This window comes from Salmo salar, chromosome ssa05 (assembly GCF_905237065.1).
Source record: "Salmo salar chromosome ssa05, Ssal_v3.1, whole genome shotgun sequence".
In the NCBI taxonomy this organism is placed as follows: domain Eukaryota; kingdom Metazoa; phylum Chordata; class Actinopteri; order Salmoniformes; family Salmonidae; genus Salmo; species Salmo salar.
The window spans coordinates 90,638,836-90,663,318 of NC_059446.1; the positions used below are offsets into that span (position 1 = coordinate 90,638,836).

Consider the following 24,483-nt stretch of genomic DNA (forward strand, 5'->3'; position numbering starts at 1 on the left):
TATTCATTTATTTCACCTTTATTTAACCAGGTAGACTAGTTGAGAACAAGTCCTTTATTTAACCAGGTAGACTAGTTGAGAACAAGTCCTTTATTTAACCAGGTAGACTAGTTGAGAACAAGTCCTTTATTTAACCAGGTAGGCAAGTTGAGAACAAGTCCTTTATTTAACCAGGTAGACTAGTTGAGAACAAGTCCTTTATTTAACCAGGTAGACTAGTTGAGAACAAGTTCTTTATTTAACCAGGTAGGCAAGTTGAGAACAAGTTCTCATTTACAATTGCGACCTGGCCAAGATAAAGCAAAGCAGTTCGACACATACAACAACACATAGTTACACATGGAGTAAAACAAACATGCAGTCAATAATACAGTAGAAAAATAAGTCTATATACAATGTGAGCAAATGAGGTGAGATAAGGGAGGTAAAGGCAATAAATAGGCCATGGTGGCAAAGTAAATACAATATAGCAAGTAAAACACTGGAATGGTTGATTTGCAGTGGAAGAAAGTGCAAAGTAGAAATAGAAATAATGGGGTGCAAAGGAGCAAAATAAATAAATACAGTAGGGGAAGAGGTAGTTGTTTGGGCTAAATTATAGATGGGCTATGTACAGGTGCAGTGATCTGTGAGCTGCTCTGACAGCTGGTGCTTAAAGCTAGTGAGGGAGATAAGTGTTTCCAGTTTCAGAGATTTTTGTAGTTCGTTCCAGTCATTGGCAAACATGCTGACCACACCGCACGCATCGACTATTTGTGGAGCTTGACGCGCTGCAAGTCCCACCTCTCCCATCTCCTCATTGGTTGTTAGGAGCATATGATTAAAAGATGAACTGAGGTGATGGTAATGCACATTAAAGTCCAATGAAGAAGAAGACCGAAGGAGGAGAGATTACTATAAACTCAATTTACCCTTTTATCTGTGGATTAATGGTCGGAGTAAAGGACCTTGTGCATTTCAGGTAAAATAACAACCCAGCAAGCAAACTAGCTAAATTTGCCTTGAATGTTAATGCTTTTTCGACCAGTCCCCAAATGAATAAAGTTGGTTCAGAGTTTGTTTTGATATTTCAACCTGCGTGTCCTGATCACGTCTGGTGTGGAAGGACAGAATCATCATGCAACGCGTGCCTGGTCTAGTCAGCATGTAAGGCAGGGATGGGCACCTGCCCCCCTCCTCCCTGTTGTAGGTCCACGGAACCATTTTAGGAACTCATGCAGGGTCTCAACTTCCTGTTGCTAGGTAGAACAGTAGAATACACAAGGTAACATTTATACATGTGGTTGTACATCAGCAGGTTTTCTCTTGTTACGTCAGTCACTGACAGTCACTCAATTCGCTCATGTCAGCTAAGACTTTAGATTGGTAAATTAGTCTAGCCAGCTATCTAAACCTGTAGAAATCATGGCTGAATTACAGACCGGGTGGCCCCTATTGATTTTGTAAGTCACTCAGAAATCATATTAACATGGTGTAAGTCACTCAGAAATCATATTAACATGGTGTAAGTCACTCAGAAATCATATTAACATGGTGTAAGTCACTCAGAAATCATATTAACATGGTGTAAGTCACTCAGAAATCACATTAACATGGTGTAAGTCACTCAGAAATCATATTAACATGGTGTAAGTCACTCAGAAATCACATTAACATGGTGTAAGTCACTCAGAAATCACATTAACATGGTGTAAGTCACTCAGAAATCACATTAACATGGTGTAAGTCACTCAGAAATCACATTAACATGGTGTAAGTCAGGACAAAATGTGTAGAATTGCAGGATATTAGGGTTCAAAACATATTCTTCCACACAACTACCCTTCTCTCTCGCAGGCAGCCTTTGTCACGCTGTGCATGGGAGCAGAAGGGGCCCGTGAGACATGCAGGCCCGGCCCAGCCCAGCGCACGTGGGCCCTAACTGCCTTGTGCCTCGTGCACGTTGCCATGTCGTGATACGGGGAAGAGTATTTTCTTCTGTTCTGGGTGACGCAGGGAGGAATGTTCCAACCCTCAGGCACGACTCCTTCAACACTGACATGAAAACATTAGATTTCACATTTCATCACGTCCCTGGGACTGCTATTATATATCCTCCCCTGACCCTGGCCCGTCCCTCCTTCAGGACCCTGGCCCGTCCTCCTTCAGGACCCTGGCCCGTCCCTCCTTCAGGACCCTGGCCCATCCCTCCTTCAGGACCCTGGCCCGTCCCTCCTTCAGGACCCTGGCCCGTCCCTCCATCAGGACCCTGACCCGTCCCTCCATCAGGACCCTGGCCCGTCCCTCCTTCAGGACCCTGGCCCGTCCCTCCTTCAGGACCCTGGCCCGCCCCTCCTTCAGGACCCTGACCCGTTCCTCGATCAGGACCCTGGCCCGTCCCTCCTTCAGGACCCTGGCCCGTCCCGCCTTCAGGACCCTGGCCCGTCCCTCCTTCAGGAGAGCGACAAGGATGGGAATCAGAATGGGGATTCGTATCTGGAATTCCTATAGTTGAACTTGTCATTTCTATCTATCTTTGAAGACCTCATTCACCTATAATGACTCAAAGTAGTCAGGTAGTGTATAGAACACAGACATCTAATGTCATAGGAAATACTGTACTGCTGTTTTTATGTAACCTTTATTTAACCTTTATTTAACTAGGCGAGTCAGTTAAGAACAAATCATTATTTACAATGACGGCCTACATCGGCCAAACCCGGACGGCGCTGGGACAAATTGTGCGTCACCCTATGGGACTCCCAATCACGGCCAGTTGTGATACAGCCTGGATTTGAACCTGTAGTGTCTGTAGTGACGCCTCCAGCACTGAGATGCAGTGCCTTAGGCCTCCGCGCCACTCGGGGGCGCTGTTACATGCAGGTAATAATAAGGGTAGGCTCTCGTAGACAGACCCAGTGGGACTGGGTGAGATGATGTTTACAGTTGTTCTCAAACCTCTTAACTATACAGTTATATAATACATGACTGATTTAGTCTGGGTTTCTGGATCACAACTTTGTGACAGCTGTTGTAAAAAAAATGGCTCTATAAATACATTTGGATTGGTTGATGTACATTAAGTACTGTACTTTCAACCTACGTCAAGGAAACTAAAGAGTTGATTAGCTATGCCTTGTTTGTATCTGTGTGCTATCTCTCTCTGAGTTGATTAGCTATACCTTGTTTGCGTCAGTGTGCTATCTCTCTCTGAGTTGATTAGCTATGCCTTGTTTGTGTCTGTGTGCTATCTCTCTCTGAGTTGATTTGCTATGCCTTGTTTGTGTCAGTGTGCTATCTCTGAGTTGATTGGCTATGCCTTGTTTGTGTCAGTGTGCTATCTCTGAGTTGATTGGCTATGACTTGTGTGTGTCAGTGTGATATCTCTGAGTTGATTAGCTATGCCTTGTTTGTGTCTGTGTGCTATCTCTCTCTGAGTTGATTAGCTATGCCTTGTTTGTGTCTGTGTGCTATCTCTCTCTGTGTTGATTAGCTATGCCTTGTTTGTGTCTGTGTGCTATCTCTCTCTGAGTTGATTAGCTATGCCTTGTTTGTGTCTGTGTGCTATCTCTCTCTGAGTTGATTAGCTATGCCTTGTTTGTGTCTCTGTGCTATCTCTCTCTGTGGCTCCAGGTGTTTCTGACTGTGTGCTACACTACGAGGAGGTAGCAGGCGGTGTAAAACAGCACTGCCATTAGAGAAACCAGTGATTTCTGACTGTGTAGTACACTACAGGAACGGTAACAGGCGGTGTAAAACAGCACTGCCATTAGAGAAACTATAACAGTTTGGCTTGCAGCCAAACCAACTCCTCCCTGTACAGCAGGGCAAGAAGAAAGGGTCTGTAAGCCTGTGTGTGTGTGTGTGTGTGTGTGTGTGTGTGTGTGTGTGTGTGTGTGTGTGTGTGTGTGTGTGTGTGTGTGTGTGTGTGTGTGTGTGTGTGTGTGTGTGTGTGTGTGTGTGTGTGTGTGTGTGTGTGTGTGTGTGTGCGTGTGCATCTTGGCTTATGTGGTGAGTAATGACCCATTGTGTCTGCATCACAGAGCTCTGTGTGGTCTTCTGTCCTGTCCTGCACTACTCTATTCTGACAGCAGAGGGCGCAATACATCAGAGGTACTGACAGACAAATTTCAATTGCATTCTCTTGATTACTCACGTCCTCACCCATTGGATGAAAAGGTCATAGGGGAGGGACAAATGGGTTTTGAGAAAGACACGAGGAGAGAGGAGGTGAGGAATCAAGGAAATTCAATTGAGATTCTCCCACAGTCCTTATCCAGACACCACCCACCATTCGGTCTCTAAGTTTAGCTTAGAAGAGACTGAAGTTATTGTCATAAATTAAGTCAACTAGCACGGCACCAAAACAACACCATCTTGTTTTGCTTTAACCAAGTTTCTGTTGTTGTTATTAATATTATTAGTCCCAGCTATCATATTTGGTTCCTTTTAAAGTTGTGGGGACGTATGTTTTTGGTTTCCCGTTGGTTCTGGGAGCAAAGCCGTACATTTCCTGACCGGTTAAACAGAACGTTTTATTAAACGTTCTGAGAACGGAAGTGAACATTTCACGTGTTCTGGGAATGTACATTTTTAGGTTGCAGGGAGGTTCTGAGAACGTTTTACTATGGTTCCCTGCGAGTTTCCCTGGAAGTTTTAACGTTTTGAGAACGGAAATTATAGTTTATTTGGAGGTTTTTTAATCACTTCCTTAAAACTTTTAACTGAATGTTTCAATAAGACTTTTAATAACATCGATAGCTTAGTCTGGATAAAGTGTTTTGAGCTCCAAGCACAGATAAGACACATGGATATGTATTTACTTAGGCATGAATGATGCAAACACATTTCTTTGTTTATTCTGGCACGGCAATAATGAGATTTGAACCTATGATCTTTTGTTCTCTACACATGGAATCAGTCCACTGCGCCACCAGTATGAGCTAGCGTGCCATGTTTGTATTTTTTACTCATAAAAGGCTGTTTATTTTAGTCTATTCAAACGGAACCCATTTCAAAGGAAAACAAGCGCTCATTAAGATCAGCTGTGGCCAATTAGTGGGCGCGGCCAAAACACCTGAACACACTTAACAAGATAGAGAACAGAGAGAGTTCTGTTGACGCTGAGAACGCTGAGAACGGAATGTATGGTTTTCCCAATGACATTCTTAGAACGTTCTTTGAATGTTTTCCAGTGGTTTTAAAAACGTTTCTTAAAATGTTCTGAGAACATGACTTTAAATAAAACCATGTGGAAACCTGCAGGAAACGTTATGCTGAAGTACTGATATTCCCACAGAAGAACGTTGTTTCTTAACGTTCTCGGAGCTAACTGAGATCTTTCCCAATGTCAAACCAGTTGGAGAACGTTCCTGGGACATTACCAAAAATTTAATTAAATGTAACTATGTTTGACTTTTTAGGAAATATTCTGTTAATGTCAGGAAATACCAAGAAAATAACTTATTTTGTGGTGAAATTCCTTAAATGTGCTGAGAATGTTCCAAATCCAAGCAACTATCCTGTAGCATTCCCAGAACGTTGTGTGAAGGTTGTAACTATCCTGCAGCATTCCCAGAACGTTGTGTGAAGGTTGTAACTATCCTGCAGCATTCCCAGAACGTTGTGTGAAGGTTGTAACTATCCTGCAGCATTCCCAGAACGTTGTGTGAAGGTTGTAGGCAGAATAACCACAGGACAACCATGCTCTTACCAAACTCTAAGGAACATATGGTTCTCAGAACGTTATGTGCTAGCTGGAGTGTGTGTGTGTGTGTGTGTGTGTGTGTGTGTGTGTGTGTGTGTGTGTGTGTGTGTGTGTGTGTGTGTGTGTGTGTGTGTGTGTGTGTGTGTGTGTGTGTGTGTGTGTGTGTGTGTGTGTGTGTGTGTGTGTGTGTGTGTGGCATGTCAGCTGTGTTCTAGATGTTTGATGTACTGGAGTGTGACAACTATGTCAGGATAGAGGGACTCTCTGGGGTTCTCGCTCTCTTTCTCTCTTTCTTTCTTTCTCCCTCTCTCTCTCTATCTCTCTCTTTTGCTATCTCTCTCTCTCTCTTGCTCTCTCTCTCTCTTTTGCTCTCTCTATGACTTGAGTTGTGTTACTGCAGCTAGTAGTCCATTCTCCCTGAGGTCATCTGTTCTTTATCAGTCCATTCTCCCTGAGGTCATCTGTTCTTTATCAGTCCATTCTCCCTGAGGTCATCTGTTCTTTATCAGTCCATTCTCCCTGAGGTCATCTGTTCTTTATCAGTCCATTCTCCCTGAGGTCATCTGTTCTTTATCAGTCCATTCTCCCTGAGGTTATCTGTTCTTTATCAGTCCATTCTCCCTGAGGTCATCTGTTCTTTATCAGTCCATTCTCCCTGAGGTCATCTGTTCTTTATCAGTCCATTCTCCCTGAGGTCATCTGTTCTTTATCAGTCCATTCTCCCTGAGGTCATCTGTTCTTTATCAGTCCATTCTCCCTGAGGTCATCTGTTCTTTATCAGTCCATTCTCCCTGAGGTCATCTGTTCTTTATCAGTCCATTCTCCCTGAGGTCATCTGTTCTTTATCAGTCCATTCTCCTTGAGGTCATCTGTTCTTTATCAGTCCATTCTCCCTGAGGTCATCTGTTCTTTATCAGTCCATTCTCCCTGAGGTCATCTGTTCTTTATCAGTCCATTCTCCCTGAGGTCATCTGTTCTTTATCAGTCCATTCTCCCTGAGGTCATCTGTTCTTTATCAGTCCATTCTCCCTGAGGTCATCTGTTCTTTATCAGTCCATTCTCCTTGAGGTCATCTGTTCTTTATCAGTCCATTCTCCCTCAGGTCAATCAGTCAATTACATATATATATATTTTTACATCAACAGATTTCACAAAGTGCTTATATGGATTATACAGTAACCCAGCCTTATCAGCAGATTATACAGTAACCCAGCCTTATCAGCAGATTATACAGTAACCCAGCCTTATCAGCAGATTATACAGTAACCCAGCTTTATCAGCAGATTATACAGTAACCCAGCTTTATCAGCAGATTATACAGTAATCCAGCTTTATCAGCAGATTATACAGTAATCCATCTTTATCAGCAGATTATACAGTAACCCAGCCTTATCAGCAGATTATACAGTAACCCAGCCTAAAATCCCAAAGAGCAAACAATACACATTATTATTATTTTTATTTATTGTTACCGTTATTTTACCAGGTAAATTAACTGAGAACACATTGCCATTTACAGCAACGACCTGGGGAATAGTTACAGGGGAGAGGAGGGAGGATGAACGAGCCAATTGGAAGCTGGGGATGATTAGGTAGCCATGATGGTATGAGGGTCAGATTGGGAATTTAGCCAGGACACCAGGGCTAACACCCCTACTCTTACAATATAGAAGCACGTTGGCTAGGAAAATCTCCCATGAACCTCTGAAGAAACCTAGAGAGGAACCAGGCTCTGAGGGGTGGCCATTCCTCTTCTGGCTGTGCATGGCCATTAAGGCCAGATCGTTCTTCAAGATGTTCAAACGTTCATAGATAACCAGCAGGGTCAGATAATAATAATCACAGTGGTTGTAGAGGGTGCAACAAGTCAGCACCTCAGGAGTAAATGTCAGTTGGCTTTTCATAGCCGATCACTCAGAGGTCGAGACAGCAGGTGCAATCTCGTAACAGTCAGAGGACAAAAAATCCACAGAGACAAACCGATATCTTTCCGACAGATAAGATCTAAACCAGGCAAGAACTTGTCTGCGTAGACCAATTAGGGTTTCCAAACTCTCCAAAAGAATGGGGTGAGCGATGGCATCAATAGTGGCACTAAGGTCTAGGAGCACGAGGACAGACGCAGAACCTCGGTCTGACGCCATTAAAAGGTAATTTACCACCTTCCTGAGTGCAGTCTCAGTGCTATGATGGGGTCTGCTACCAGACTGGAGCGTTTCATATACATTATTTGTCTTCGGGAAGGAAGTTGCTGAGCAAAATCCTTGAGAGGAATGGTAGATTCCATATAGGCCGATAGTTTAAAACCAAAAGTAGATCCAGGGTATGATTGTGTCACTGCATAGGTCCTGAGACATGATGGACAAAACCCACTGAGTCCATTATGACTCAGAAAGCCTATTGGAGTGGGTCTGTCGAATTCTCCATGTGAATATTGAAGTCACCAAAAATTAGAATATTATCTGCCATGACTGTGAGGTCCGATAAGAATTCAGGGAACTCAGGAGGCCTGTAAACAGTAGCTATTAAAAGTGATTGAGTAAGCTGCATAGATTTCATAACTAGAAGCACAAAAGACTAAAACGTAATATTTTTGTGGGTTGTTAATTTGAAATTTACTGTCATAAATGTTAGCAACACCTCCGCCTTTGCGGGATGCGCGGGGGATATGGTCACTAGTGTAACCAGGAGGTGAGGCCTCATTTAACACAGTAAATTCATCAGGCTTAAGCCATGTTTCAGTCAGGCCAATCACATCAAGGTTATGATCAGTGATTAGTTCATTGACTATAACTGCCTTTGAAGTGAGGGATCTAACATTAAGTAGTCCTATATTGAGATGTGAGGTATCACAATCTCTTTCAATAATGGCAGGAATGGAGGAGGTCTTTATTCCAGTGAGATTGCTAAGGCGAACACCGCCATTTTTAGTTTCGCTCAACCCAGGTCGAGGCACAGACACGGTCTCAATGGGGATAGCTGAGCTGACTACACTGACTGTGCTAGTGGCAGACTCCACTAAGCTGGCAGGCAGCCTATCTCATTGCAGGCTAGAGGAGTTAGAGCCCTGTCTATGTTGATAGATAAGATGTACCATCTACACTCGCCAGTTCTAGCCTCAGCCAGCACCATCTTCAGATTAGCCTTTACGTCGGCAGCCCTGCCCCCTGGTAAACAGTGTAATAGTTTAGTACTGTGGGTAATGGAGTCGCCAATGACCAGGGTTTTCAATGTGTCAGAGATAATGGTGGGAGCCTTCGGTGGCTCAGACCCAGTAACCGGTGGAGGAGAGACCTGGGATGCCTCCCTCCCTCCCTCCCTCCCTCCCCCAACCTGAGGATAAAGACAGGTCACGAGACACACACACACACACACACACACACACACACACACACACACACACACACACACACACACACACACACACACACACCTATTGTACCTGTGATGAGTATGAATTCGGACAGGCAGTGACCACGGGGTTTCCAGTGGTGTGTGAAGATGTCTTCTCAAAGTCTTTGAAGTTTAAAGATCGGTGAACCTTTTACCCCTCATAAGTCCTTCTCCCCCGCTCTCCCCATCGCCCCACACATCTCTTCTACAGCAACCTATTAACCCTTAAAGGAGGGGAAGTCAACTTCTGAGTTTGTTGTTGTAGAGGAGCCCTGAGAGACAGAGAAACAGTTGTTGAATCTGAATCTGTGCCAGGTAAGTCTTTGAGAACAAATTATATTTGGATATAGTGAATGTGAACTATGGACATTTGGTGAGTAAAGGTGTCATCACAGATGGATAGAGTGAAAGAGAGTAAAGGTAGAAAGAGGAAGAGGGAGAGAGAGAGAGAGAGGAAGAGGGAGAGGAAGAGGGAGAGAGTGAGAGGAAGAGGAGAGAGAGGAAGAGGGAGAGAAGAGGAGGAGGGAGAGAGGAAGAGGAGAGAGAGGAAGAGGGAGAGAAGAGGAGGAGGGAGAGGAAGAGTGGGAGGGAGAGAGGAAGAGGAAGAGAGGGAGAGAGGAGGCGGGGGAGAGGGAGGTAAAGAGGGAGGGAGGTAGAGAGGAGGCGGGAGAGAGGGAGAGGAAAAGAGGGAGAGTGGAAGAGGAAGAGGGAGAGCTCTGAGCTGCAGCTGCATAGTAGCCTGTATACCGCTAATTAACTGGTCTGTTCCATCTCATCATCAGGGGAGAGGGGGATGGAGGGATGGGGGAGGGTGAGCAGGAGGGAGAGATGGAGGGATGGGGGAGGAGAGGATGAGGAGGAGGGAGGGAGGGAGGGAGGGAGGGAGGGAGGGAGGGAGGGAGGGAGGGAGGGAGGGAGGGAGGGAGGGAGGGAGGGAGGGAGGGAAGAAGGAGGAGGATGAGGGAGGAGGGAGGGAGGGAGGGAGGAGAGGAGGGAGGGAGGGAGGGAGGGAGGGAGGGAGGGAGGGAGGGAGGGAGGGAGGGAGGGAAGAAGGAGGAGGATGAGGAGGAGGGAGGGAGGGAGGAGTGGAAAGTAGGAGGGGACATAGGGAAGAGGCAGGGATATGACGGAGTGGGGGTGGCTGAGAGAGGGGAAGGGACTAAGTAATAGAGGGAGGGACAAAGAGAAGGGGGAGGGAGGGATGAAGGGAGGAGCCTATAGAGGGATTGTCAGGATCACTAGTAATCTCTCCATTAGACGAGTATCAGGCAGCAGCCATCCCTGCACCGCTGCTTTCTCTGGCTCTCTCTATTTCTGTCTTTCTCTCCTTCTTTTATCTATCTCACATTCTCTCTCTCAATCCCCACCTCCTGTGAACACCACCTTTCCACATCCTTTCCTCCTTCTTCTCTCCTCCCTCCTTCCCTCTCTCCCAGTCTTCAGTTGTAACAGACCACTGGGACGCTAGTAAGGCAATTCTGGTATTCTGGGTGTTTCTTTCTCTTTCAGTCTCTCTCTCTCTCTATCTCCCCTCTCTCTCTCTCTCTCTCTCTCTATCTCCCCTCTCTCTCTCTCTGTCTCTCTCTCTCTCTCTCCCCTCTCTCTCTTTGTCTGGATGGTGGATATGTGGAAATTCGGCAAGACCCAGAGCAAGGGACCACCGGTTACATGTCAACCCAGCAACGTGAGTCTGAGTGTGGGGAGGAGAGAGAGGGTGGACAGGGTGGGAACAGACAGACTAACAGCTGCTACAGAGCTTATCTGTTTCCTTAACCCGGACACAGAGTGAGACTGGGCACCAAGATAACAGAGAGGGGAGAGAGAGAGAGAGAGAGAGAGAGGGAGTTTGTTTGTGCCCTAAAGAGACTGAGAGAAGTTTTGTTGCTCTTGGAAACTTTACTTGTTATAGACAGACTGTGGAATCTTCTCCTGGTCTTATGACGAGAGTGAGTTTCAGTCTGTTCTGTTCTGCTTGTCGGGATTATTATTCTACATAGTGCTGTTATTATTGACTGTTTAGCAGCTGGATCATTTTAGTTTGGGGAGAGCTCTCTCCCCCTCTCTCTCTCTCTCGCTCTCTCTCCCTCTCTCTCTCTCTCTCCCCCTCTCCCTCTCTCTCTCTCCCCCTCTCTCTCTCTCTCTCTCTCTCCCCTCTCCCTCTCCCTCTCTCCCCTCCCCCTCTCTCTCCCCCCTCTCTCTCTCTGTTCTGTCTGAATGTGTGTTCAAACTCAGAGGGAAAGTTTGTCTCAGAGTTGCCGAGTGAGAGTGAGGCTGTGTATCAAATGGAACCCTATTCCCTACATAGTGCACTACTTTTGACCAGAGCCTTATGGACCTTGGTTAAAAGTAGTGCACTATATAGGGGATATGGTTTCATTTGGGACGTAGCTGTGTTTATATGTTATTGGAGGAACTGATGATAACAGTAGAATCTCTATTTCCATATGTCTCTGTAGCTCACTGATGTTCAGTAGACTTCCAGCCGTCGTCTCTCTGACGAGCTGGTATGTAACTATCTCACTGAACAGAACTCATCTGTTTCTGCATAGAGATGGAAATAGTTCTACTGAAAGTTCATAATATAGCTGTAATGTTGTTCTGTAGAGACTTACTGTAATGTTGTTCTATAGAGACTTACTGTAATGTTGTGATATAGAGACTTAGTGTAATGTTGTTCTGTAGAGACCTACTGTAAGGTTGTTGGATAGAGACCTACTGTAATGTTGTTCTGTAGAGACCTACTGTAAGGTTGTTGGATAGAGACCTACTGTAATGTTGTTCTGTAGAGACTTACTGTAATGTTGTTCTATAGAGACTTACTGTAATGTTGTGATATAGAGACTTACTGTAAAGTTGTTCTGTAGAGACTTACTGTAATGTTGTTCTGTAGAGACTTACTGTAAGGTTGTTCTGTAGAGACCTACTGTAATGTTGTTCTCTAGAGACTTTCTGTAATGTTGTTCTGTAGAGACTTACTGTAAAGTTGTTCTGGATAGAGACTTACTGTAATGTTGTTCTGTAGAGACCTACTGTAATGTTGTTGGATAGAGACTTACTGTAATGTTGTTCTGTAGAGACCTACTGTAAGGTTGTTCTATAGAGACTTACTGTAATGTTGTTCTGTAGAGACTTACTGTAAGGTTGTTCGATAGAGACCTACTGTAAAGTTGTTCTGTAGAGACTTACTGTAATGTTGTTCTATAGAGACTTACTGTAATGTTGTTCTCTAGAGACTTTCTGTAATGTTGTTCTGTAGAGACTTACTGTAAAGTTGTTGGATAGAGACCTACTGTAATGTTGTTCTATAGAGACTTACTGTAATGTTGTTCTGTAGAGACTTACTGTAATGTTGTTCTGTAGAGACCTACTGTAAGGTTGTTGGATAGAGACTTACTGTAATGTTGTTCTGTAGAGACTTACTGTAATGTTGTTCTGTAGAGACTTACTGTAATGTTGTTCTGTAGAGACTTACTGTAATGTTGTTCTGTAGAGACTTACTGTAAGGTTGTTCTGTAGAGACTTACTGTAATGTTGTTCTATAGAGACTTACTGTAATGTTGTTCTATAGAGACTTACTGTAATGTTGTTCTATAGAGACCTACTGTAATGTTGTTCTATAGAGACTTACTGTAATGTTGTTCTATAGAGACTTACTGTAATGTTGTTCTATAGAGACTTACTGTAATGTTGTTCTATAGAGACTTACTGTAATGTTGTTCTATAGAGACCTACTGTAATGTTGTTCTATAGAGACTTACTGTAATGTTGTTCTATAGAGACTTACTGTAATGTTGTTCTGTAGAGACCTACTGTAAGGTTGTTCGATAGAGACTTACTGTAATGTTGTTCTATAGAGACTTACTGTAATGTTGTTCTGTAGAGACTTACTGTAATGTTGTTCTGTAGAGACTTACTGTAATGTTGTTCTATAGAGACTTACTGTAATGTTGTTCTATAGAGACTTACTGTAATGTTGTTCTATAGAGACCTACTGTAATGTTGTTCTATAGAGACTTACTGTAATGTTGTTCTATAGAGACTTACTGTAATGTTGTTCTGTAGAGACTTACTGTAATGTTGTTCTGTAGAGACTTACTGTAATGTTGTTCTGTAGAGACTTACTGTAATGTTGTTCTGTAGAGACTTACTGTAAGGTTGTTCTGTAGACACTTACTGTAATGTTGTTCTGTAGAGACCTACTGTAATGTTGTTGTATAGAGACCTACTGTAGTGTTGTTCTATAGAGACCTACTGTAATGTTGTTCTATAGAGACTTACTGTAATGTTGTTCTGTAGAGACCTACTGTAATGTTGTTCTATAGAGACTTACTGTAATGTTGTTCTGTAGAGCCCTACTGTAATGTTGTTCTATAGAGACCTACTGTAAGGTTGTTCTGTAGAGACTTACTGTAATGTTGTTCTATAGAGACTTACTGTAATGTTGTTCTATAGAGACTTACTGTAATGTTGTTGTATAGAGACCTACTGTAATGTTGTTGGATAGAGACCTACTGTAATGTTGTTGGATAGAGACCTACTGTAATGTTGTTCTATAGAGACTTACTGTAATGTTGTTGTATAGAGACCTACTGTAATGTTGTTGGATAGAGACCTACTGTAATGTTGTTGGATAGAGACCTACTGTAATGTTGTTCTATAAAGATCTACTGTAAGGTTGTTATATAGAGACTTACTGTAATGTTGTTCTATAGAGACTTACTGTAATGTTGTTGGATAGAGACCTACTGTAAGGTTGTTCTATAGAGACTTACTGTAAGGTTGTTCTATAGAGACTTACTGTAATGTTGTTCTATAGAGACTTACTGTAATGTTGTTGGATAGAGACCTACTGTAAGGTTGTTCTATAGAGACTTACTGTAATGTTGTTCTATAGAGACCTACTGTAAGGTTGTTCTATAGAGACCTACTGTAAGGTTGTTGTATAAATACACTGAGTGAGAGAGTGAGAGAGTGAGAGAGTGAGTGAGTGAGAGTGAGAGAGTGAGAGAGTGAGAGTGAGAGAGAGAGACAGGCTGAATGAATGACTGAGTAACTGGTAACAGCACTGTCAGAAATTCAGTCTGGGCATTGGACCCGTCCATACATAACTAGAGTACACTAACAGTAGAACACACCTCTCTCTCTCTTTGTATTCACACTGCCTTCGAATGAGGACTCAACTCTTTTGCCAGTTCACATCAACTATTTTCTTGTCCGAGTCCTCTTTGCATTGACATGCTGTGTTTAGGAAAGAACCAAGACCTTTCTATGAGTTTTTTTACAAAGTTACAGGACAAGCCATTTCATCTGAATGTGTTATCGGACAGCTAGATATAACTAGTTACATTTTCGGAAGCTAATAGATTACATTTAGTTACACAATGAGACATATTAATTGTAATCAGAATCTATTATTTACTTGTAAACGTTCTAACTATCAGGAGAATAACTGCAGACTAAATAACTCACTGGGGATTGAAATTACGTGAAAACATTGTTGATTCAACCAGTGTGTGTCCAATGGGAAGGCTGTAATATATATATATAAATTTTTTACACAATGTAGGCTACTGCTTCTTTAAGAGCTAGAATAGATTTTGTTCCCTATGTAGTAATTCTCACCAAATATGTTGTCTTTTCACACTATAGTAAACAAATAATTAGAACTAAAAACTCCACACATATTTGGGAATTTCTGTGTATTCTTGACAATCCCGCTATCAAATTTAAAAATCACATGTTTTTTGAATATTGAGGTAGAGAGAGATAGAGAGAGGTAGAGAAAGAGAGATAGATAGAGAGAGAAAGTTGGGGGAGAGCGGGAGAGAGAGAGAGAGAAAGAGAGCGGGAGAGAGAGAGGTAGAGAGAGAGAAAGAGAAAGTTGAGAGAGAGTGGGAGAGAGAGAGGTAGAGAGAGAGAAAGAGAAAGTTGAGAGAGAGTGGGAGAGAGAGAGACAGAGAGAGAGAAAGAGAGAGAGGTCGAGTGAGAGAAAGAGAGAGCGAGATAGAGGGACAGAGAGAAAGAGAGAGAGAAAGAGGTAGAGAAGGAGAGAAAAAAAGAATTAGCTTTTTACCAAATGACCGTACGACAGACCACGTATTCACCCTGCACACCCTAATTTACCAACAAACCTTAACAAAGGCAAATTATTCTCATGCTATGTTAATTTCAAAAAAGTTTTGACCCAATTTAGCATGAGGGTCTGCTATACAAATTGATGGAAAGTGGTTTTGGGGAAAAAAGATACGACATTATAAAATCCATGTACACAAACAAGTGTGAGGTTAAAATTGAGAAAAACACACATTTCTTCCCACAAGGCCGTGGGGGTGAGACAGGGATGCAGCTTAAGCCCCACCCTCTTCAACATATATATCAACAAATTGGCGAGGGCACTAGAACAGTCTGCAGCACCCGGCCTCACCCTACTAGAATCTGAAGTCAAATGTCTACTGTTTGCTGATGATCTGGTGCTTCTGTCCCCAACCAAGGAGGGCCTACAGCAGCACCTAGATCTTCTGCACAGATTCTGTCACACCTGGGCCCTGACAGTAAATCTCAGTAAGACCAAAATAAGGGTGTTGCAAAAAAGGTCCAGTCGCCAGGACCACAAACACAAATTCCATCTAGACACCGTTGCCCTAGAGCACACAAAAACTATACATACCTCAGCCTAAACATCAGCACCACAGGTAACTTCCACAAAGCTGTGAACGATCTGAGAGACAAGGCAAGAAGGGCCTTCTATGCCATCAAAAGGAACATATCATTCAACATACCAATTAGGATCCGGCTAAAAATACTTGAATAACTCCCATATCTACAGGGTGAAATACCACAGTGTGCCTCACAGCAGCAAGATTTGTGACCTGTTGCCACAAGAAAAGTACAACCAGGTGGTTGTCCCCTCACCTCACTGGGCAGCTGGCAGCTCCCTGCAACACACACTCCCCTGTCTACCTTCTTCTGGGAGAGATGGACAGAGTCAGAGAGAGAGAGAGATGGAGAGAGCAGAGAGAGGGGAGTGAGAGAGAGATGGAGAAGGGAGATGGAGAGAGAGAGAGCGATGGAGAGGGGGAAAAAGAGAGATAGAGAGATGGAGAGAGCAGAGAGGGGAGTGAGAGAGAGATGGAGAAGGGAGATGGGGAGTGAGAGAGAGAGAGATGGAGATCTTATGAGTTGCTGACATTTGCTTAGAAAGAAATAACCTCTGTCTTGAGAGAGAGAGAGAGAGAGAGAGAGAGAGAGAGAGAGAGAGATGGAGAGAGTAGAGAGAGAGATGGAGAGAGTAGACAGAGTAGAGAGAGAGATGGAGAGGGGAGATAGAGTGATGGAGAGAGCGGGATGTTTTGCTTGGAGATAAATAACCTCAGAGAGAGAGCAAGAGAGTAGTCTTCAGAGAGAGAGAGAGCAAGAGAGAGAGAGAGAGAGAGAGAGAGAGAGAGAGAGAGAGAGAGAGAGCAAGAGAGAGAGAGAGAGAGAGAGAGAGAGAGAGAGAGAGAGAGAGAGAGAGAGAGAGAGAGAGAGAGAGAGAGAGACCTCTGTAGGTATGTCACATGACTGACTCCATTTCTCCACTCGTCTGTTGACACTGAACATGAACATGAGAGGAAAAACAGTCCTGAGAGAGATGGAAAGAGAGAGAAAAATAGAGAGAAGAAGAGAGTGTGTGTGTGAGAGAGAAATAGAGAAAGAGAGAGGGAGAGAGCAAGGCTTTTCAGCTCCCAGAATGCTTTGGGCCTCATACTTCCATGCTACTTCCTAACATTATGAATTAGGAACAATATAGCAGTCTAAAATTACCTGCTGCTAAAGAAACCAAATGCATTTGCTGCCTTAAAGTGCTCTGAGGACAGTGGGGGAGACAGGGGGAGACCTGGGAGGCAGGGGGGAGGCAGGAGGGAGGTGGTGAGGGAGGCAGGAGGGAGGAAGGGGGAGTGAGCACTGAGGAAATCTGGATCATGTGCTAAGCTTTCAGGAATGTTTTCCTGAACAAGCCTTAAATAACAGGTAGTCACACTAGTAACCCTGTGGGGGCAGTTACCCACACATTACACACATTCTCTACATGTTGAAGAGAAACATACATTTTACAGTTACCCACACATTACACACATTCTCTACATGTTGAAGAGAAACATACATTTTACAGTTACCCACACATTACACACATTCTCTACATGTTGAAGAGAAACATACATTTTACAGTTACCCACACATTACACACATTCTCTACATGTTGAAGAGAAACATACATTTTACAGTTACCCACACATTACACACATTCTCTACATGTTGAAGAGAAACATACATTTTACAGTTACCCACACATTACACACATTCTCTACATGTTGAAGAGAAACCTACATTTTACAGTTACCCACACATTACACACATTCTCTACATGTTGAAGAGAAACCTACATTTTACAGTTACCCACACATTACACACATTCTCTACATGTTGAAGAGAAACATACATTTTACAGTTACCCACACATTACACACATTCTCTACATGTTGAAGAGAAACACATTTTACAGTTACCCACACATTACACACATTCTCTACATGTTGAAGAGAAACCTACATTTTACAGTTACCCACACATTACACACATTCTCTACATGTTGAAGAGAAACCTACATTTACAGTTACCCACACATTGCACACATTCTCTACATGTTGAAGAGAAACATACATTTTACAGTTAGCCACATATTACACACATTCTCTACATGTGTGTGTGTGTGTGTGTGTGTGTGTGTGTGTTGTGTTGTGTTGTGTTATGTTGTCCCCCCCCCACCCCAGAGTCTATAGACCCCAGTACTGTAACTCTGTCCTCTAACCCCTCTGTTATGTTGTCCCCCCCCACCCCAGAGTCTATAGACCCCAGTACTGTAACTCTGTCCTCTAACCCCTCTGTTATGTTGTCCCCCCCACCCCAGAGTCTATAGACCCCAGTACTGTAACTCTGTCCTCTAACCCCTCTGTTATGTTGTCCCCCCAGCCCCAGCAGGCCCCCCCCCACCCCAGAGTCTATAGATCCCAGTGAAGAGATGACAGACACAGAGGACAGTGAGGAAGAGGACCTGGGAGTCAGAGAGGACCAAAGGAACATTATCCTTCACCTGCTGTCACAGCTCAAACTGGGCATGGACCTCACACGGGTAAGAACCAATACCTGGCCAATAACAACCTGCTGTATCGACCCCTGTTCTGTGTTTACAAACATTCCCCAACCATGGCGACGCGGACCAGTTGGTGACAGAACGAGGGCGAGTTCTTATAGAACGCCAGCAAAACGAATAGCCTCTATTCAGATGTTGCTGTTGAGTGTATTTCACACAACTTTAGAATTATAATTGGATTTTAAGGCTCGTATGAACGTCCTGCTTCATTTAATGTTTATGTGTCGTCATCGCAAATCAACTGCGTTATACTTCAACTTCAACCAGTGATGTGTCTCTTCGGCTAGCTTTCGCTACAGCCTGATATCAATCAGCGTTAGCATTCTAGCTAACATCTTGCTGCATCCAAAAAATATATATTTTGCAAAGATCACAACCAAATATAATCTTAGCGACTGTTCAATAAAGAATAGAAACAGAAGTTTAAATGTTTGAGAACCTCAAAAAAGTGATTTTGTTTTAAATAAAATAGTAATAAAAGGTAAATCTAGGTTATGTTGATGGTCTTTATTACTGCAGCCAAGAGCCGCGCATCTTTGCCTGACGTCATATCAAATCAAATCACATTTTATTAGTCACATGCGCCTGAATACAACAGGTGTAGTAGACCTTACAGTGAAATGCTGAATACAACAGGTGTAGTAGACCTTACAGAGAAATGCTGAATACAACAGGTGTAGTAGACCTTACAGTGAAATGCTGAATACAACAGGTGTAGTAGACCTTACAGTGAAATGCTGAATACAACAGGTGTAGTAGACCTTACAGTGAAATGCTGAATACAACAGGTGTAGTAGACCTTACAGTGAAATGCTGAATACAACAGGTGTAGTAGACCTTACAGAGAAATGCTGAATACAACAGGTGTAGTAGACCTTACAGAGAAATGCTGAATACAACAGGTGTAGTAGACCTTACAGTGAAATGCTGAATACAACAGGTGTAGTAGACCTTACAGTGAAATGCTGAATACAACAGGTGTAGTAGACCTTACAGTGAAATGCTGAATACAACAGGTGTAGTAGACCTTACAGTGAAATGCTGAATACAACAGGTGTAGTAGACCTTACAGAGAAATGCTGAATACAACAGGTGTAGTAGACCTTACAGTGAAATGCTGAATACAACAGGTGTAGTATACCTTACAGTGAAATGCTGAATACAACAGGTGTAGTAGACCTTACAGTGAAATGCTGAATACAACAGGTGTAGTAGACCTTACAGTGAAATGCTGAATACAACAGGTGTAGTAGACCTTACAGTGAAATGCTGAATACAACAGGTGTAGTAGACCTTACAGTGAAATGCTGAATACAACAGGTGTAGTAGACCTTACAGAGAAATGCTGAATACAACAGGTGTAGTAGACCTTACAGTGAAATGCTGAATACAAGAGGTGTAGTAGACCTTACAGTGAAATGCTGAATACAACAGGTGTAGTAGACCTTACAGTGAAATGCTGAATACAACAGGTGTAGTAGACCTTACAGTGAAATGCTGAATACAACAGGTGTAGTAGACCTTACAGTGAAATGCTGAATACAACAGGTGTAGTAGACCTTACAGTGAAATGCTGAATACAACAGGTGTAGTAGACCTTACAGTGAAATGCTGAATACAACAGGTGTAGTAGACCTTACAGTGAAATGCTGAATACAACAGGTGTAGTAGACCTTACAGTGAAATGCTGAATACAACAGGTGTAGTAGACCTTACAGTGAAATGCTGAATACAACAGGTGTAGTAGACCTCACAGTGAAATGCTGAATACAACAGGTGTAGTAGACCTTACAGTGAAATGCTGAATACAACAGGTGTTGTAGACCTTACAGTGAAATGCTGAATACAACAGGTGTAGTAGACCTTACAGTGAAATGCTGAATACAACAGGTGTAGTAGACCTTACAGTGAAATGCTGAATACAACAGGTGTAGTAGACCCTACAGTGAAATGCTGAATACAACAGGTGTAGTAGACCTCACAGTGAAATGCTGAATACAACAGGTGTAGTAGACCTTACAGTGAAATACTGAATACAACAGGTGTAGTAGACCTTACAGTGAAATGCTGAATACAACAGGTGTAGTAGACCTTACAGTGAAATGCTGAATACAACAGGTGTAGTAGACCTTACAGTGAAATGCTGAATACAACAGGTGTAGTAGACCTTACAGTGAAATGCTGAATACAACAGGTGTAGTAGACCTTACAGTGAAATGCTGAATACAACAGGTGTAGTAGACCTTACAGAGAAATGCTGAATACAACAGGTGTAGTAGACCTTACAGTGAAATGCTGAATACAACAGGTGTAGTAGACCTTACAGTGAAATACTGAATACAACAGGTGTAGTAGACCTTACAGTGAAATGCTGAATACAACAGGTGTAGTAAACCTTACAGTGAAATGCTGAATACAACAGGTCAAGTAGACCTCACAGTGAAATGCTGAATACAACAGGTGTAGTAGACCTTACAGTGAAATGCTGAATACAACAGGTGTAGTAAACCTTACAGTGAAATGCTGAATACAACAGGTGTAGTAGACCTTACAGTGAAATGCTGAATACAACAGGTGTAGTAAACCTTAAGGTGAAATGCTGAATACAACAGGTGTAGTAGACCCTACAGTGAAATGCTGAATACAACAGGTGTAGTAGACCTTACAGTGAAATGCTGAATACAACAGGTGTAGTAGACCTTACAGTGAAATGCTGAATACAACAGGTGTAGTAGACCTTACAGTGAAATGCTGAATACAACAGGTCAAGTAGACCTTACAGTGAAATGCTGAATACAACAGGTGTAGTAGACCTTACAGTGAAATGCTGAATACAACAGGTGTAGTAGACCTCACAGTGAAATGCTGAATACAACAGGTGTAGTAGACCTTACAGTGAAATGCTGACTACAACAGGTGTAGTAGACCTTACAGTGAAATGCTGAATACAACAGGTGTAGTAGACCTTACAGTGAAATGCTGAATACAACAGGTGTAGTAGACCTTACAGTGAAATGCTGAATACAACAGGTGTAGTAGACCTCACAGTGAAATGCTGAATACAACAGGTGTAGTAGACCTTACAGTGAAATGCTTACTAACAAGCCCTTAAACAACAATGCGTTAAAAAAAGTAAAAAATAAACGAATAAGAAATAAAAGTAACAAATAATTGAAGAGCAGCAATAAAATAACAATAGCGAGACTATATACAGGGGGGTACCGGTACAGAGTCAATGTGCGGGGGCACCGGTTAGTTGGGCAATGCAAATATTCTGGGTAGCCATTTGATTAGCTGTTCAGCAGTCTTATGGCTTGGTGGTAGAAGCTGTTTAGAAGCCTCTTGGACCTAGACTTGGCGCTCCGGTACCGCTTGCCATGCTTTAGAGAGAACAGTCTATGAATAGGGTGGCTGGAGTCTTTGACAATGTTTAGGGCCTTCCTCTGACACCGCCTGGTGTAGAGGTCCTGGATGGCAGGAAGCTTAGCCCCAGTGATGTACTGGGCCGTATGTACTACCCTCTGTAGTGCCTTGCAGTCGGAGGCCGAGCAGTTGCCATACCAGGCAGTGATGCAACAAGTCAGGATGCTCTCGACGGTGCATCTGTAGAAACCTTTGAGGATCTGAGGACCCGTGCCAAATCTTTTCAGTCTCCTGAGGGGGAATAGGTTTTATCGTGCCCTCTTCATGACTGTCTTGGTGTGCTTGGACCATGTTAGTTTGTTTAGTGATGTGGACACCAAGGAACTTGAAGCTCTCAACCTGCTCCACTACAGCCCCGTCGATTAGAATGGGGGCGTGCTCGGTCCTCTTTTTCCTGTAGTCCACAGTCAGTGTGTCGTGTTCTGTAAAAGGGTCTATATCACCAGTGGAAGTTAAATCAAACAGCATCTACTTTATTCTAACTGGACATGAACCCTTGCTGGGTACATCTAACGGCGCGGGTAAGAACCACACTTGAGTTATACTGTTCATCAGTGTTTCTCAATTGTAGTCGTTGCTGGTACTGTACAAGTACACCTGATTCAACCCGTCACATCAAGGACTTGATGTGTACAACTTAGTGGGGAAGGCCTAGTCAAGGACACCAGTGAGCATTACACACAACTTAGTGGGGAAGGCCTAGTCAAGGACACCAGTGAGCATTACACACAACTTAGTGGGGAAGGCCTAGTCAAGGACACCAGTGAGCTTTACACACAACTTAGTGGGGAAGGCCTAGTCAAGAACACCAGTGAGCTTTACACACAACTTAGTGGGGAAGACCTAGTCGAGGACACCAGTGACCTTTACACACGTTCATGCTAGTGAAATAGACAACAACTGTAGTTAGTGGCCAGTGTTCTAACAGTGAACGAACAACAGAAACTGTCCCTCTGATAGTGAAACAGCACACAGCTCCCTGATAGTGAAACAGCACACAGCTCTCTGATAGTGAAACAGCACACAGCTCTCTGATGGTGAAACAGCACACAGCTCTCTGATGGTGAAACAGCACACAGCTCTCTGATGGTGAAACAGCACACAGCTCTCTGATGGTGAAACAGCACACAGCTCTCTGATAGTGAAACAGCACACAGCTCTCAGATAGTGAAACAGCACACAGCTCTCTGATAGTGAAACAGCACACAGCTCTCTGATGGTGAAACAGCACACAGCTCTCTGATAGTGAAACAGCACACAGCTCTCTGATAGTGAAACAGCACACAGCTCTCTGATAGTGAAACAGCACACAGCTCCCTGATAGTGGAACAGCACACAGCTCTCTGATAGTGAAACAGCACACAGCTCTCTGATAGTGAAACAGCACACAGCTCTCAGATAGTGAAACAGCACACAGCTCTCTGATAGTGAAACAGCACACAGCTCTCTGATAGTGAAACAGCACACAGCTCTCTGATAGTGAAACAGCACACAGCTCTCTGCTCTCTTCACTCAGTCTCAGATGGCAGAGAGCACCAGGTGCTGACACAGATAAACGTATCTACCTAACACACTGTCCTTTTACAGAGAGAGAGAGATGTATTCATTATTTAGTTGCTAGTTCATTCCCCAAGCCTCCATCTGTCCAGTCCCTCTCCTGTACTCAACACTCTGTCCTCTACTCCTCTCCTCTCCTCTCCTCACCTCACCTCACCTCACCTCACCTCTCCTCTCCTCTCCTCTCCTCTCCTCTCCTCTCCTCTCCTCTCCTCTCCTCTCCTCTCCTCTCCTCTCCTCTCCTCTCCTCTCCTCTCCTCTCCTCTCCTCTCCTCTCCTCTCCTCTCCTCCCCTCCTAGCCCCAACTCTCCTCTCCTCTTCTACCTCTCTTCTCCTCTCCTCTCCTCTCCTCTCCTCTCCTCTCCTCTCCTCTCCTCTCCTCTCCTCTCCTCTCCTCTCCTCTCTCCTCTCCTCTCCTCTCCTCTCCTCTCCTCTCCTCTCCTCTCCTCTCCTCTCCTCTCCTCTCCTCGCCCCTCTCGTCCCCTCTCCTCTCCCCCTCCCGTCCCCTCTCCTCTCCTCTCCTCTCCTCTCCTCTCCTACCGTCTCCTCTCCTCTCCTCTCTTCTCCTCTCCTCCCGTCCGCTCTCCTCTCCTCTCCTACCGTCTCCCCTCCTCTCCTCTCCTGTACTCAACACTGTCCTCTCCTCATCCCACCTTGAGCTAATGCAGTCTACAGGACAGGAGAAATAACATGTTATTCTGAAGAATATAAAACAGTCCCTGTACTGTCAGCAAGCTTGTGTCTTCAAACTTGTATCTCTGTGATCATATGGTCCAATTTCATAAATGTCAACAACCACCTTAAGATATAACAGTGAGAAAAAGTTTATCAGCCTGCAATTGGAGGCTCAGTCTCTCTGTTCTGTCATCCTGGTGATTGTCTATAATGGGCAGCCAGGTGAGTGCAGTGACAGCGCCTGACTGAACTCATGATTGTCTGTGGCACAGCTGCTCTGCTCACGTGGTTTGATGAACCACTGTGTGTGATGTTGGACTGAACAGTAATGGGATTATATAACATAATGCAGGTTATAATCTGGTGTACTGAGGTAAATGCCTAGACCCCTTAGTGATTATAGCTTCATCACCTGGACCTCTATTAGCCAACAGACTGACACACAGCGTCCTGACTAGTTTATTCCCCTTATCACCTGGACCTCTATTAGCCAACAGACTGACTCACAGCACCCTGACTAGTTTATTCCCCTTATCACCTGGACCTCTATTAGCCAACA

At 43.7% G+C, this 24,483-nt stretch overlaps 1 protein-coding gene across 1 annotated transcript in view; it reads left to right on the forward strand.

Moving 5' to 3' along the window:
* The window catches only part of LOC123724060 (oxysterol-binding protein-related protein 10), a 94,019-nt gene that overhangs the window by 33,843 nt on the left and 35,693 nt on the right, over window positions 1-24,483 (forward strand). Inside the window, exons 5-8 of the mRNA XM_045717777.1 lie at window positions 2,126-2,471; window positions 3,613-3,644; window positions 10,456-10,763; window positions 18,089-18,248. Coding sequence (XP_045573733.1) covers window positions 2,126-2,471; window positions 3,613-3,644; window positions 10,456-10,763; window positions 18,089-18,248 — 846 coding nt within the window. The remainder of the gene's footprint in view (window positions 1-2,125; window positions 2,472-3,612; window positions 3,645-10,455; window positions 10,764-18,088; window positions 18,249-24,483) is intronic.